We start from the raw sequence: 15,718 nt of genomic DNA, 5'->3' as shown, positions 1-15,718 counted from the left end.
GCAAGGCCAAGCCCATGAGGATGTCAGCAGGGAAATGTACTTCAGCTACGTAGACAGTAAGTGGAATGGGTGGGCAGTGATATTGAAGGCAAATATTCAATGAGAATTTCCCTAGAATAGGGAAGGGTACACCATTGACAATAGTTAAGTGAATATCAAGGGGCTCTAGGATGGTGACTCTTTCGTTCCAAACGGAGTTTGTTAAAGGTGAATGTGGACATCAGGTTTACAGGAGATCCAGTGTCTAGAAAAATTCCAAGTTTGCTGTCGTTTGCAGTTACCTTGAATACCATGGAAGGTAATGAAGTGTGTGTTGGTTAGAGTGAGCACAGGTAGAATTGGTAAGGTGAAGTCCTTGTGTGGGGTTGCATGCTGTGCTTGTGTGTCCCAGTCATACTGAATGTGTGTTATGCATGTCTGTGGTGGAGGGGCATTGTGGTGAAACATGTTTTTGTCGTCTTGGAGCTAAGAGGACACGACAGTAGTCACTTGTGTGGTAACATTTACCATGGTGCTCACAGTAGCGATTTGGCTGGGACAGCTTACTGCAATAGCATCTGTTTGTACTGTGTCCTGGTTTGTTACAATATGTGCAAAAGAAGGGTGTTCGTGATGGGAAGTGCTGACATGAGCATTGGCAGAGGTAAGACATCTGTCTTGACCTCGTGTTATGTGATATAGATGGTGTTACATGTGCTACTGTGTGGATAGGGGTGATAGGAACAGACTGTGGATTTGATCAATTGCTTTTTCTTTTTTTTTTGTATAGGAGAATTTCCTTGCAGTTTCTCCTAGTGTGGTGCCTGGTGTGAAGGGAATTGTGTCAGCTTTTTATAGTGTGTCTGGGTGTAATTGGGAAAGTAGACAGAAATAGGCTATGAGTGATACTATGTGCTCCAGTGATATTTTGTCATTCATAACGCAATCTGAGTTTTTGAGGCTGTCTCTGATCTCACTTTTAAATATAGAAGCAATTTTGACTGCTCTTTCCTTTGATGTGGATCTGTATTGTATGTTCTTGGTAGTTAGCACAATGGTGACTGAGATCCAAGTTGATCAAATTGTGCAAATGGTTTTTTGAAATGTTCAACAAAGACTGAGAACGCATTTCCTTAAATACATCCAATTGAATTACATCTCCTGCAATTGTGTCATGTAGATCAATCCATGATAATAGAATGGAAATTTTTGTTTTAATCATCAGTGATGTTTGTACAAGTGATCTTTGCTTGAATGTCAGAGATGAGGTCATGGACTGGAATGTTTCTTCCATTGAACTGGTAATGTGTTGTTATGTTTGATCACTGTGATGAGGTTTTGTGTGGTTGGTAATTGTTGAGACGAGTTGAAATCATTAGATGTATTTGTGGTGGGTGACATCTTGCAACAGGAGTGTAATACTGGTGTGACATAAGATGGTTGGGACTGCGTCATTTATTGTGAACACAATGGAAACTGAGAAAGCCACTAATTGAATCTATCATGGAATTATGAGGGGTGCTGAAAAGTTCCTGGCTTTGGTTAACAGAAAATACAGGAAAATCAGTTAATTATGATTTTATTCAACATATTCCCCTCTCAGATTCACACACTTATTACAATGGTCCTTCAGTTTTTCTAAGCCCTGAAAAAAGAACTCACAAGGTTGGGCCTCCAAACAGGTCTAGCAGCGATCACTTCCAAATCGGAGTGAAATTTCATTTCCTCGAGATGTTTCTTCAGTTGTGGAAAGAGGTGATAGTCAGAGGGGGACAGGTCTAGGGAATAAGGCGGGTGGTTTACCAATTTGAAGCCAAAGTTGCTTATTTTCTGTAGAGTTTAATGTGCTGTGTGTGTTGGTGCACTATCCTGCAAAAAGAGGACACCACAGCTCAGCTCTCCAAAGTGTTTCTGCTTCAAAGATTCACGCAATTTGTCCAACATAGACATGTAGTATTCTGCGTAGATGGTGCGACCCTTTGGCAGGTATTTTATGAGGAGTACTCCATCTTTGTCCCAGAGCACTGAAACCAGTACCTTTCCAGCTGACTTCTGGGTCCAAAACTTCTTGGGACATGGTGAACCGCTGTGTCACCACTCCATTGATTGCTGTTTGGTCAGGGGATCATAGTGGAGCCAAGTTTCATCCATGGTGACTAAATGAGCCATAAAATCGGTCATCCCCACTGGCTTTGATGTCACTCTGATGCGCTTCTGATCAGCGTTCAGGCATTTCGGCACCCATTTTGTGGAAAGCTTTCTCATGTCCAGAATGTTGTGGATGATGTGGCCAACTCTTTCGTGGGAAATCCCTAGAGTCTCAGCTATAACTTTAGCTGAAATCCTGCAGTCCTTAAGAATCATGACATGCACAGTGTCGGCTTTCTCCTCTGTGGTTGCGGAAGTTGGCTGTCCTGACCGGGGTTCACCTGTGACCTCAAAATGACCAGTCCAAAACCTTGACACCCACATTTTCACTGTAGAATGTGATAGGCAGTCATCTTTCAAGACGTCCTTCATCTCGCCATGGATTTCTGCCACCCCTTTGTCTTGCAAGAAGAGGAAATTCATGATCACCTGTGCTTCAATTTTTCCAAAATCCACTGTAGGCGCTGCTATTATGCGTTGAACCTGCAAAAAGGAAAAAAGATGTATTGTATACCATCATGCTTTTTTTGCCTATCTTCTAAGTATTTGTCCTACCTCCCCTGTAAATGTAACAGCTCTACCCTTTCACAATACCCTTAAAGTCAGGAACTTTTCAGCACCCCCCTCGTACATCTACTTATCAATGGTTGAGGTGAGGTTTTGGCTCCTGCAGTGATGAGGTATGAGGGCTTGTGGTTGTGGTGTGAAGACACAGATGAAACAATACTGCAAACAAAACATATGAATATATATACAGATTGACCTCTCATTAATGGACGTTAATTAGCTGTGTTTGTGGTGTTTTTGCTGTGTTTGCGGTGTTTTTGGTGGTGGTGTTTAGTGCTGTGCAATCACTATGCCACCCAAAAACCACTCCAAATCAACGGATTATTCACATCAACGGACACCGTTACCCCCATTTTAGTCCGTTAATGAGAGGTCAATCTGTACAGAAAGAGAATGTTAAGGATAAGGATGTGACAATATATATGTGTACCCGAAGCAAAGACAGGTACTTCCTTTTGAATGACGGTGGTTGTGGAGGAGTTGAGACTGAACAGAGTATAGCTGTTGAATAGTGCAGTGATGTCATCTGTTGCTAATGCTCATAGTGACCCAGACATAAATCACTCTATGTGGGAAACTATTCTTTTTCAAATTTTTTCTGTAACTCTCCTTCTTTAGCTTCTCATGTCCTCTTGTTTCTCTTCTGTCCCATTTTAATAAGTTGTCTGTATCAAGAACTTCTATCCCTTACATAATTCTGTAAGTTTTCAACAAATTACCTCTCTTCTCTGTTCCAGTGATGATAGATATAATTTATCCAATCTTTATTTGTATGTCAAATTTGAGAGTGTGGGTGCCAATTTTGTCACTGCTCTTTGAATTCTTTATATATATATATATATATATATATTTTTTTTTTTTTGTGCTAGGTGCCCATAGTGTCACAGTATACTTTAATTTAGGTCTTGTCAGTGCAATCACTATTTTCTTTACCATTTCTTCATCCATGTAGTCGAAGGTCACTTTCATTGATCTTAATAAGTTAAAAGCATCTCCAACTAATTCATTGACATGTTTATCAGGTGTCAAATTACTTGAGATAATCACTCCCAGGTCTCTTTCCGAGTCCATTTTTTTGACTTCCTTTGTACCAATTTTGTATTGGCCTGATATTCTATTTTTGCTTTTTCCAAATTCCATTATACTACATTTCTTGATGTTAAAGTTCACTTCAAACCTCTGACTCCATTCCCATATTTTGTCCAGGTCTTCTTGTAGCGATCTGCAATCTTCTTCTGTGTTTCCTCTCTTGAGTAATTTGGGATCATCAGCAAAGAAGTTCATGTAACAATTCACTCCCTCAATCATTTCATGTGTGTGTGTGTGTATATATATATATATATATATATTATTTTTTTCTTTTCTTTTCTTTAGCATTCTACTTTTGGTGCTTGTGAAATGTAGTGGGATGGGTGTGAGGTGTTAAGGGTTCTGGCATAGAATTATGTTCCTGTCATTTTTGTGTGGTGTTCCATGGGGAGTATTCTGATTTCTGTATGCTGGTGTCTAGTTAAGGTGGTTTTGGTGTATCCTGTTATTACTCTTGGCACTCTTTTCTGTGAAGTTTGAAAGTTGTGTTCATCTTGTTAATTGTTTGGAATCATGCCATGGAAGTGTAACCAAGGGTCATTTTTATGAATTATTTGTAGATGGTTAAAGTTTCTTTAAATTGTCCAAAGTACTTGCTATTGATTTAAGTAGGTTAGTATTCTTGTTACTCTAACATGGACAAATATTACGGGGTTCCAGTCCATAGGGGTGACCTAAAACCATCTCCAAAGCATTGGCTGCATGCTACCATGCAATGACAGCTGTATGTCTATGTTGAAGAAAAATATCTACTCATAGAGGAATGATGCTACTTTTGTATTATGACTGTTCCTTTGTTATGCTGTTTCCTAGGAACTGTCCTGTACCACCTCTATGACTACCTCTTATCCCCTGTGTTTGGCAGGGGGGGTATGCCGCCATGTTTCCATGCGAGATGTAAAAGGTTACAAAGTGGGCTTGGGTGATGAGACTAGGGATCTTGCTGTGTGTAAGTTCATCCTTCAAGAAGTCAAAGACATAAGGAGGTCTAAAAAGAAAACTTCAACCAGAACTAAAAAAAATGGGTCATTAGATGTGTATAGTTATGGTCCTGATGAGATTAAAAGGGAAGAGATTGGCAATATGTTTGTGAGAAGGAAGATATATGTGTTAGTGTTACATACATACATACATATACCAAGGCTTTTTCCCCCTTCCAAGGGAGGTAGCCAAAAAGGGAAAGGCATAAAAACACTCCCACCCATTACATCCCTAAATACACTCCACACCCCTCCCACCCTTCCTCTCATCTGAGCACCTCCTGGATGACGGGTCATCCCTGCACCCTGCCCACCGCCCTGGGTCAGAAGCAGTGTCGCAAGACACAGTACATCCACAGCAAGGCCGCTTCATTTAATCGGCGACCCCCCCTCTCCGTCCCCCTTTGCATATAAGGCGAGGAGGGGGAGAAATCCCTTCGGGCTGCGTCAAAATTTACTCACACATACTACCCCACCCCCACTTTGAGTTTGGGAGTGATGGGTGATGTAGGGAAGGAGTGACTCTGCTGGTAAGAGATGAGATAAAAAACCATTTGCTGCATATTATGGTGGGGTTAAAAGCTGCTAAGTAGCATGCAGCTGATGCTTTAGAGAATATATGGCACCCCTATAGATCAGAGCCACACATAATTTTGTCTGTGGTAGAGGAAATCTCTATTCATAGAGAAATGATGATACTTTATTATACTGTGACTGTCCCTCCATTATGCTCTCCCCCAACTCTTGTCACTGTCCTGTACCATTTCTCTGAAAATTTATTTTCTCATTTCACTGAACCCTGTGATGGGGGGAAAAGGATACTGCCACCAAGTCTTTCCATGTGAGTCATACAAGGCAACAAAAGTGGGATAGGGATAGGACTAGGCATCCTCCCTGTAGCCTCAAAGGGGACATACCTTAAAAAAAAAAAAAAAAAATGGGGGTCTGGGAGTTTCCCAACCAGTACCCTAAGATTTGGGTCTTTTAATGTGCATGGATATAGTACAGATGAGGGTAAAATGGAAGAGATAGGCAGTATGTTTGTGAGAAGAAAGATGAATGTGTTGGCATTGAGTGAAATTGCTTACGAAGGTTGTGTGAACCTGGAGCCTTAGGATGTGTGAGGAGGAAATTCGTCTTCTCAAGAGTGCACTCTGTGAGAAGGGTGAATTCTCCCCATAACCTAAAGAGCATTCCACCTCTTCCACTTCTGCCACTGCCGTGAGCGAGTGGCGCTCCGTGGGGTCTCGTTTGTCGAGCCTGCGTTTGGTAAGCGGGTGCCCTGTGAAGCAACCATTAGCTCTAACCAGTCATTTTGCTCTGCTGGAAGATGAGGTGGCTGGGAATCAGGAGTTCTTGGTGGTGACATACTCCATGGTGCGAGGCTATGACGACATCCTTCAGCGGAAGACTAAACAACGTTGCAAGCTTGTATGTCAACCGTTCCGTCGGGTCGCCGATTGTACCCAGACCATCAGGGAGTAAAGGCGGACGAACACGGTTACGATTGTTCACACGGAAAGTAACGATGTAGGTAGGGTCAGATCAGATGAACTTGTTCGGAATTACAAGGTCCTCCTTCAGATGAAGAAACGTGGGATCCGTCACGTAGTCTGTGGGATCCTTCCGAGGATCTACGTTGGCTCGTGTTGGAACAATAGACCGATAGGGATCAATTAGAGGATATCACAATTGTACACGCAACTAGGATACCACTTTCTTGATCCTTGGTATCTCTTTTCCAGGCGTCATGACCTTTATGCTTCTGATGGGATCCACCTTACTCGAAGAGGCAAATATGTTCTTACAAACCTCATTGTGGGAGTTTGTAATTAACTTTTTTTTTAGGTAGGTAGGTAGAAACCGAAAGGGAAGGGGAAATGGAATGTATTGGGGATAACAGAGTAGAGCGTAGCAATAAAGTAGAGTAATATGTCAGTGTAGGACAAAATACCATTTTAGGATATGATGTCAGTAGAGGATAAAATGCAATTTTAGGATATAATGTCAGTAGAGGACAAAATATCACGATCGGATGTAATGATAGTGGAGGACAAAATATCACGGTAGGATATAATGTCAGTGGAGGACAGAATATAATTTTAGGAAGTGATGCCGGACAGAATGTCAATGAACGACGAGTGGCCGGTGTGGGACGCGGTGACGGAGGGGGGTAAGGTGTACTTGAGAGATCGGATGACCGTGAGGGACCAGATGTCCGTGATGGGGTAAATGCCCATGAGGCACTGAATATCAATGAAGGACCAATTGTCAATATAAAGCAAAGTGTTAATAAAGAAAAGTATAATGTAAGGCATGATGTTGAGACTCAAAACGAGTAAAAAAGAAATAACCACGAGTTTCTTAAAACCATGTACTTTAATGCTCGTAGTATTAGGGATACATTCCAAGAAATCCAAGCGTATGTCAAAAGCGAAAATCTCGATATAATAGCAACCGAGACATGGTTAAATGGTAGAGAGTTTGAAGCTGAATTTGATAACGCGGGATTTAAACACTTTCACCAGGATAGAAACCATAAGAAAGGTAGGGGTGTTCTGTTGTACGGTAAAAACAATGTCCATGTCTGTGTTTTAGAGAAAATGAAAAGGGATGCATATGATAGTTTGTGGGTAGAATTAACCCAAAGAAATGGACAAAAAATTATTGTAGGTGTAATTATATACTAGGCCAAAGACATTTTCATTAGCAGACGACAAAATGTCGTTTCAAGAACTGTCTAGTTTCTGCAACCGGGACTTATTGATGATGAGTAATTTCAATTTTACTGAGATTGATTGGATGACCTTTGAACATGCCATATAGGTAGTCACTTGATAGATGTTCTCGGTGACAATTACTTAGTTCAGCATGTAAAAGAGCCCACAAGACATGAAAATTTACTCTATCTATTGACCACTAGCAGCGAAAGCATGATAACCGATGTAGAAGTCGGTGAAACCATTGCAAATAGTGATCACAATTTAGATTCAAACTGCTAAAAAAAAAATTAGAATTGATACTTGTGTATCTAAAATATCCGTTTTCAGTAAAGCTCAGTTCATATGACTATGTCAGTAGCTTCAGCCTACAGATTGGGAGGCAAAATTAAGCGAAAGACCTGTAGATCAGATGTGGAAAATATTTCAAAATACGCTTACTAAGATTATTCATACCTACATCCCGTTTAAGGGCGGACGCTCCCCAAATCAGGCTCGCCCTAAATGGCTCGACAAAGAAATTAAAAAAAGTATTGCTAAAATGAGACAGGCTTACAAGAAATATAAGTGCTCGGGTGCACCTAAAGACTATCAACGTTATGTAATAATACAGGGAGATTTAAAAGCGACAATAAAGAAAAAAAAACGAAAACGACAATACGAAATGAATATCGCTGATAAATCAAAAGAGAATCCCAAAGAATTCTGTAATTACATTAGAGATAAAAAGGTTATTAGGAATCACATTGACCCACTATTATCTGGTGACGGCCAACTTTAATATTCAAATGAAGGAATGTGTGATATCTTAATTATTTTAGCTCGGTAGTCGTAAATGAGACACCTCAAAGCGAACTCCAAACTGAAACCTGTGAAAAGTCTAGGGTGAACTTACTACGGTAAATATAACAAAAGAAAAAATTAAAAGGTCTATAGAAGAACTAAATGTTAATAGTGTCGTGATATGGTTTGGACAAGCCAGGGTAATGAAACTCACAATAACACTAAGGCACTCGAGTTTTTAATTAACACTAAGCCGGTAGGGGAAAGGTCGTAATCAGAGAGCGAAGGGGAACTTGGAGAAGAGTGCTGCTTGGAGAGGACTGCTGCCTGGAGAGGAGTGCTGCTTGGAGAGGTGCGGCTTGAAGAGGAGCACTGCTTGAAGAGGAGTGCTGCTTGGAGAGGAGAACTGCTTGGTGAGGAGTGCTGCTTGGAGATGTCGTGCCCTGGAGTCAACTGCTCGCCTTGGCTAGTCTAGTCTAGTCTATAAAATTTGGGAGAGAGGCTCCCACGGGCTTTAGGTGTGAGCCCGTTTGGTGGGTGTTTGGACATACGAGTGTGTGTGGGCCCAGCCACACACACTCATACATTCACAAGATGTGCACACGTATATGAATGCGCATGCACATCTCCGTGAATGTACCCTTCTCAATATAACTGTATATGATGGTAAGTGGTGACATCTTGGTTTATATAATGTAAAGAAGGGGGGTGGGTGATCCAATGAGGTCGCCTTGGCTAGGTTCCCCTCCTTTTAAAGGAGGCTGGTGGGAACCCGGCGAACTTTCCGATTTCCTGATTGGCTGAGTCTGGCTGTGCATGGACGTCTTTGCTAACTATGCTTGCCAACTACAGTGGGTACATAGGTAGCAGGTCAATCCGCTCCAGTGTACTGTCGAGACCTGGAACGGCGGTCTATTACACGGATGGCTCCGTAGACCCCAACAGGCCTCGCAGTGCGGGGGCTGCTTTTGTGACGGATGGTTTGACCTACGGCAGGAGAGTATCTGATCATGCGTCCACTCTCCAAGCTGAGGCCATAGCGGTCCAAGGAGCGTTAGAGCATGCTCTAATATCTCGAGCTGGTCCTGTGGTGATCCACACGGATTCACAGTCCTTGCTAGGCAGTTTAGAATCGATACAGCCCAGCGACAATGTACGCCTACTGACCTCCATCCTAGAACTCCTGCTGAAGCTGCATCAGCAAGGCAGGAGTGTTACGCTCAACTGGGTGCCAAGCCACGTAGGCGTCCCAGGTAATGAGTTAGCCGACGCCGCAGCAGAAGCGGCGCGCAAAAGACCTGAAGTCGATGTTGTCGTCCCTCTCAGCAGAAATCAGTTGCGTCTACGCACCAGGGCTCTTAACCAGGTACAACGGTTCCTCGAGCACAGACTGGAGGTAGAAGTGTCAGAGAGGGCGAGGTGGTACAGGGCAGTCACAGACTACGAGCCCCTTGTACTTCCTCGCTCCACACCTAGAAAAGTGGAAACTCTGCTCTTCCGTCTGCGGCTGGAGGACCGTTGTTTCTGGCAAATCAAGACGAACCCCACACCAGAAGAAAAGAGATGCCATCATTGCCGCCACCCTGAAGCCACCCTGAACCACTACCTCAAGCATTGCCCCGCAACTGCTTTTCTGAGGAGAGGGCCTCCGACAACATCTGAGGGTCTTGTGCGCCGCCTATGCAGCCACTTAAGTCAGTTTGAACTGCCTCGGCTGGTGGAGTGGCAGCCCCCCCTTTAAAATATTATATATACATGTCTCTTTCGGAAGGGTGAATTCATAGCGATGTGCATACGTATATTGCATACGTATGCACATCTAATGTATGTATGAGTGTGTGTGACCAAGGCCACACACGCTCATACATTGAATCACCACCCCCTTTAATTTCAATATATATATGCTTATTGTCAGGAAGGGTGTATTCATGGTGATGTGCATACGCATATTGCATGCGTATGCACATCCAATGTATGTATGAGTGTGTGTGGCCAAGGTCACACACACACATACATTGGATCACCCCCCTCCCCTTTTCTTACATTATATATACGAAGATGTCACCACCTACCATCAAATTCAGCTATATTGAGAAGGGTGCATTCACGGAGATGTGCATGCGCATTCTTATGCGTGTGCACATCTTGTGAATGTATGAGTGTGTGTGGCTGGGCCCACACACACTCGTATGTACAATCACCCACCAAACGGGCTCACACCTAAAGCCCGTGGGAGCCTCTCTCCCAAATTAAACACACACACACACACCGCTCCAGTGACGATGCGCCCTAAGTCCATTCGCCCCAGAAGTTGGGGCGCATCTACTCGTAGGGAAGTTCATGCGCCCCAGCAAGGTCTAAGTAAACAGGTCTAACCGCTGTATCAGTTCTGCGCAGCTTCTGACGTAGTTTGGATGCGTCCATTTTCTCTTTGTGATACACTGAAGAAAACTGTGAAACGCCAAGGAAGACAGGAACTATAATATTTTATATATTATATATATATATATTATATATCATATATATTATATATTCATATATATAGACAGGAACTATAATATTTTATATATATTTTATATAATATTTGTCAGAATATAACTAATTGAGTGGAGCGGTGCGAGCGAAGGCGACGTCATTTTCGTACGACGGACCAACTTCAACTGACAGCTATAGGACCCGCTAACCCCACTTTGAACAGCCAGGTGACGTTCACGGGCTCGCTGCGCCAACTCCCTCGAAATTCGGTCGGAAGTGGTTAGACCTTATATTCTTAGATCTTGCGCCCCAGTACTGCCCTACCAACATACCCGTGCCCCCCAACCTCGGATCAATGGCTGAACGAACTTTCGAGTACTGCCCTACCAACATACCCGTGCATTGTCTGTTTTTGCTCCAATTTTTAACTATTATTTTATTCTATTTTTATATCATGACGTGGTCATTTTTCCAATTTTACAAATTCAAATATTATTGTGATTTAATTAGCGTGGGCTCTTCATCCATAATGAATACAAAAATTATAAGCCTAGCTCGAGTTGTGTGGCGGCCGGTCTCCGGCGAGCTTTCCGAGTTCCTGATTGGCTAGTCTGGTTGAGCATGGACGTCTTTGCTAACTATGCTTGCCAGCTACAGCGAGTATATAAGCCTAGCTCGAGTGCCACTACCATTGCATGAGCATATCCATGCTTACTACAAGGGCACTGGCACAGCAAACAGTATAGCAACACTCCTCAATGCTGTCAGTGGAACACCGTCCATTGTGGTCTTTTTGGATTTGGAAAAGGCGTTTGAGCTGGCCAGTCCACTTGTGATATTAGACACCCTTGTTCGCAAGGGCGTAAAAGGCAAGCTGCTTTCTTGGATTGCTGACTATCTCAGTCACCGGTCTGCGAAAGTACGCTTTCAAGGTCACATATCAGAGGCCAGAATGTTGGAGAATGGCACTCCACAGGGGGGGGGGGGGTCCTCAGCCCCACTCTGTTCAATGTGCTCGTCTCCAACATTCTGGAACTACCTCTACCACAGGGGTGCAAGGTCATCTGCTATGCAGATGACATTGCGCTCTTAATTACTGGGAAACGGCAGTGCTTCAACAGGGCTCAGCGCTGTTTAAGCACTGTGGCGACGGAATGTAGCAGGTTAGGGTTAAAGATCTCCCCTACAAAGTCGAAAGCTATGGCACTGAGACTCAGGACAGGATGGAATCACCTCACCATCCAGGACCTTAGGCTGGACTGGGTTTACCAGTATCAGTACCTGGGGGTCTGGATTGATGAGAGGCTCACCTTTCAGAGGGAACTTACCTATCTCAAGGAGAGACTGAAGGCAAGAACCACAGTTATGAGAGCAATGACGGGGAAGGCACTCGGTGCCACGCATCGGGTCCTTCGCACATTCTATGTGCACGCAGTCCGCAGTCTGGTGGACTACGCTGCCCCAGCTCTCATAAATGTGGCGACTGCCAAGCTTGAAGACCTGGAGCCTTACCAAAATGCCGCAGCAAGGATTATCCTAGGAGCTCAACCTTGGACTAAGATCGTTAACCTCCGAATGGAGGCTTTGTTGCCTTCATTAACATCACGGGTCAGAAGGCTGGAGGTCGACTTTCTTGCCAAGTTGGTCCAGAGCCCCAGGATAACTGAGCAGAGTCAGAGCCTTGTGACAGCTCTGGGAAGGGTGGGTACTCTTATCCACTCCGATACCTGGCTGGCACAGGCGGCAGGGATCCTGGACTCCTTCAGGCTCACCAGCACTCTCCTTGAGAAGGGTAGGGACTCTCCACATCCAGAGTTCAAGTCCCCACCACCATGGCTGTCGATACCTGCAACTTTCGTTGTCACAAAGCTTCCCAGTAAGAAGAAGTTATGTGACCAGGAAAGAGTACGAGCACAGGCCCTACAGGGCGTCCGCGCACTGTCGAGACCTGGAACGGCGGTCTATTACACGGATGGCTCCGTAGACCCCAACAGGCCTCGCAGTGCGGGGGCTGCTTTTGTGACGGATGGTTTGACCTACGGCAGGAGAGTATCTGATCATGCGTCCACTCTCCAAGCTGAGGCCATAGCGGTCCAAGGAGCGTTAGAGCATGCTCTAATATCTCGAGCTGGTCCTGTGGTGATCCACACGGATTCACAGTCTTTGCTAGGCAGTTTAGAATCGATACAGCCCAGCGACAATGTACGCCTACTGACCTCCATCCTAGAACTCCTGCTGAAGCTGCATCAGCAAGGCAGGAGTGTTACGCTCAACTGGGTGCCAAGCCACGTAGGTGTCCCAGGTAACGAGTTAGCCGACGCCGCAGCAGAAGCGGCGCGCAAAAGACCTGAAGTCGATGTTGTCGTCCCTCTCAGCAGAAATCAGTTGCGCCTACGCACCAGGGCTCTTAACCAGGTACAACGGTTCCTCGAGCACAGACTGGAGGTAGAAGTGTCAGAGAGGGCGAGGTGGTACAGGGCAGTCACAGACTACGAGCCCCTTGTACTTCCTCGCTCCACACCTAGAAAAGTGGAGACTCTGCTCTTCCGTCTGCGACTGGAGGACCGTTGTTTCTGGCAAATAAAGACCAATTCAACACCTGAAGAAAGAAGATGCCGCCACTGCAGCCACCCTGAAGCCACCCTTGACCACTACCTCAAGCATTGCCCCGCAACTGCTTTTCTGAGGAGAGGGCCTCCGACAACATCTGAGGGTCTTGTGCGCCGCCTATGCAGCCACTAAGTACGTTTGAACTGCGTCGGCTGGTGAGTCAGCCCCCCCTTTAATTTTTATATATACATGTCTCTGTCCGGAAGGGTGAATTCATGGCGATGTGCATACGTATATTGCATACGTATGCACATCTAATGTATGTATGAGTGTGTGTGACCAAGGCCACACACGCTCATACATTGAATCACCCCCCCTTTAATATCAATATATATGTTTACTGTCCGGAAGGGTGTATTCATGGTGATGTGCATACGTATATTGCATACGTATGCACATCCAATGTATGTATGAGTGTGTGTGGCCAAGGCCACACACACTCATACATTGGATCACCCCCCCCTTTCTTTACATTATATACATCAAGATGTCACAACTTACCATCATATACAGTTATATTGAGAAGGGTGCATTCACGGAGATGTGCATGCGCATTTCATATACGTGTGCACATCTTGTGAATATATGAGTGTGTGTGTCTGGGCCCACACACACTCGTATGTACAATCACCCACCAAACGGGCTCACACATAAAGCCCGTGGGAGCCTCTCTCCCAAATTTTATAGACTAGACTAGATTGTGGTAGTCATTGGGAAAAGATAATTCACCGCGTACGGACATACCCGCTGCGTTGTCTCACCCTGGAATCTCGAAGCTCTCAGCCGCAATTACCCTAGACACTAGCTCTGATTGTCGTGCTGCCGTAACTATTGCGAAGCCCTGCTACCCGAGCCAATTCCCCCTTATTTGCGGAATCTCGCTCTGGCAGGTAATGCCCCGCATAACTCTCCCTGCACGATTAGCGTAGCCCTTGCGGTTCTTTCAAAAATCGCTTTAACGGCGGGAGAGGGGGGAACCCTTACATCAAGAATATAGCCCGGTCTCGCACAATCTCGTGCACCCGAGCCTCGTTATTTCGTTAACTGCTTACAGATAGACAGGATAAGACACAGTACGAACGCGCTAGGTAACGCCCGCGATCCCCCGCCCTTAGATTACGATTTTATTTTTATTTTTTTTCGTTCACTCTTAAGTTGTTGAGGATACGTAGTTTTCATACGCGTTAGCATATCAGTGCCGCCATGGCGGCGTCTGATACCGTCACTGGCGTGGTGAAGCGTAGGCGCTGCGCTCCAGGATCGGAGCCTCCATCTGATGATGAGGCTGCCGTGGTGATGGCCCCTCCTCACAATAGGGGTGGCAAGCTCCCCACTTTCAAGGTCGTACCCTCAGCAGGGTACGACACAGCTTTTGAAGTGGTACGAGCTCTTGAGAGGGGTCCCCTCCACGGTAAGCTGATTTCCCTCCGGCCCCTCGGCGACGGTAACTTGTTGCTGTTACCGAGCAGTTACCAGCTTGTCGAGGAGCTCGAGGCAGTCACTTCTGACCCTCTGACCCTCTGACCCTGGAGCGACTTAATCCCGAGGATAAGCGGCAAAGACTCGTGGTGCACAATTACCCGACCTCATACATGACTGAGGCCATTGAGGACCATCCTCAGGTGATTGGGGCCATGAGAATGCGTCGCTGGGATAAGACGCCCACCCGCCAGGTTTTGATCACCATTAAAGGCGAACCATTTTCCCGTATTGACCTGGGGATGTATGGCAGTTATGATGTACGAACGTACATCCCTGATCCTCTCCGTTGTTTCAGATGTCAGCGCTATGGTCATCACCAGGCGAGGTGCTCTGCGAAGCAACCCAAGTGCGGTATTTGCAGCATGCCTCACGCCACCGAGACTTGCCTCGACAAGTTCAAGGCTGGCACTGAGACTGTTGCCAAATGCCCGAATTGTAGCAAGAAGCACCACGCCTGGAATACCGGGTGCGCAGTGCGTAAAGTTCAGGCCATTGCCTCTAAGGAGAGGACAGAGAAGCGACAGGACTTCATACCTGCCCCCCCAGGAACATTTGTATGGGGCAGCAGGAAGCACTCTCCCACCACAGTACCACAACCACCTACACATAGCGCTCCTGATTTGAACAATCAGGAGCAATTTCCGTCACTCAACCCAGACCCCACACAGACACAACCAGCTCCCAAGAAAGCTAGCGCACCCAAACCCACGTCAACCTCTAAAACCGCACCCACTTCCAAACCCGCTTCCAAATCCGCACCCACTTCCAAAACTACTCCCGCCTCTAAACCTAAAGCCCAACCCACGCCCCCTGTACCAACCCCACGAGCACAGGACCGACGGTCCCCTCCACCTGAGTATCCGTCCGATATCATCCCCCTTAGGG

At 45.4% G+C, this 15,718-nt stretch overlaps 1 protein-coding gene across 1 annotated transcript in view; it reads right to left on the bottom strand.

The window, feature by feature from the left end:
• Positions 1-1,188: 1,188 nt before the first annotated feature.
• LOC143029705 (uncharacterized) overlaps positions 1,189-15,718 on the bottom strand; it is a 48,400-nt gene continuing 33,870 nt past the window's right edge. The window contains exon 3 of the mRNA XM_076192553.1: positions 1,189-2,610. Within this exon, the coding sequence (XP_076048668.1) occupies positions 2,071-2,610 (540 nt within the window). The 3' untranslated portion in view covers positions 1,189-2,070. The remainder of the gene's footprint in view (positions 2,611-15,718) is intronic.

Source organism: Oratosquilla oratoria, chromosome 11, assembly GCF_046742065.1.
Source record: "Oratosquilla oratoria isolate Oo_2021 chromosome 11, ASM4674206v1, whole genome shotgun sequence".
NCBI classification, from domain to species: Eukaryota; Metazoa; Arthropoda; class Malacostraca; order Stomatopoda; family Squillidae; genus Oratosquilla; species Oratosquilla oratoria.
This window is presented reverse-complemented; position numbering and strand designations above follow the sequence as displayed.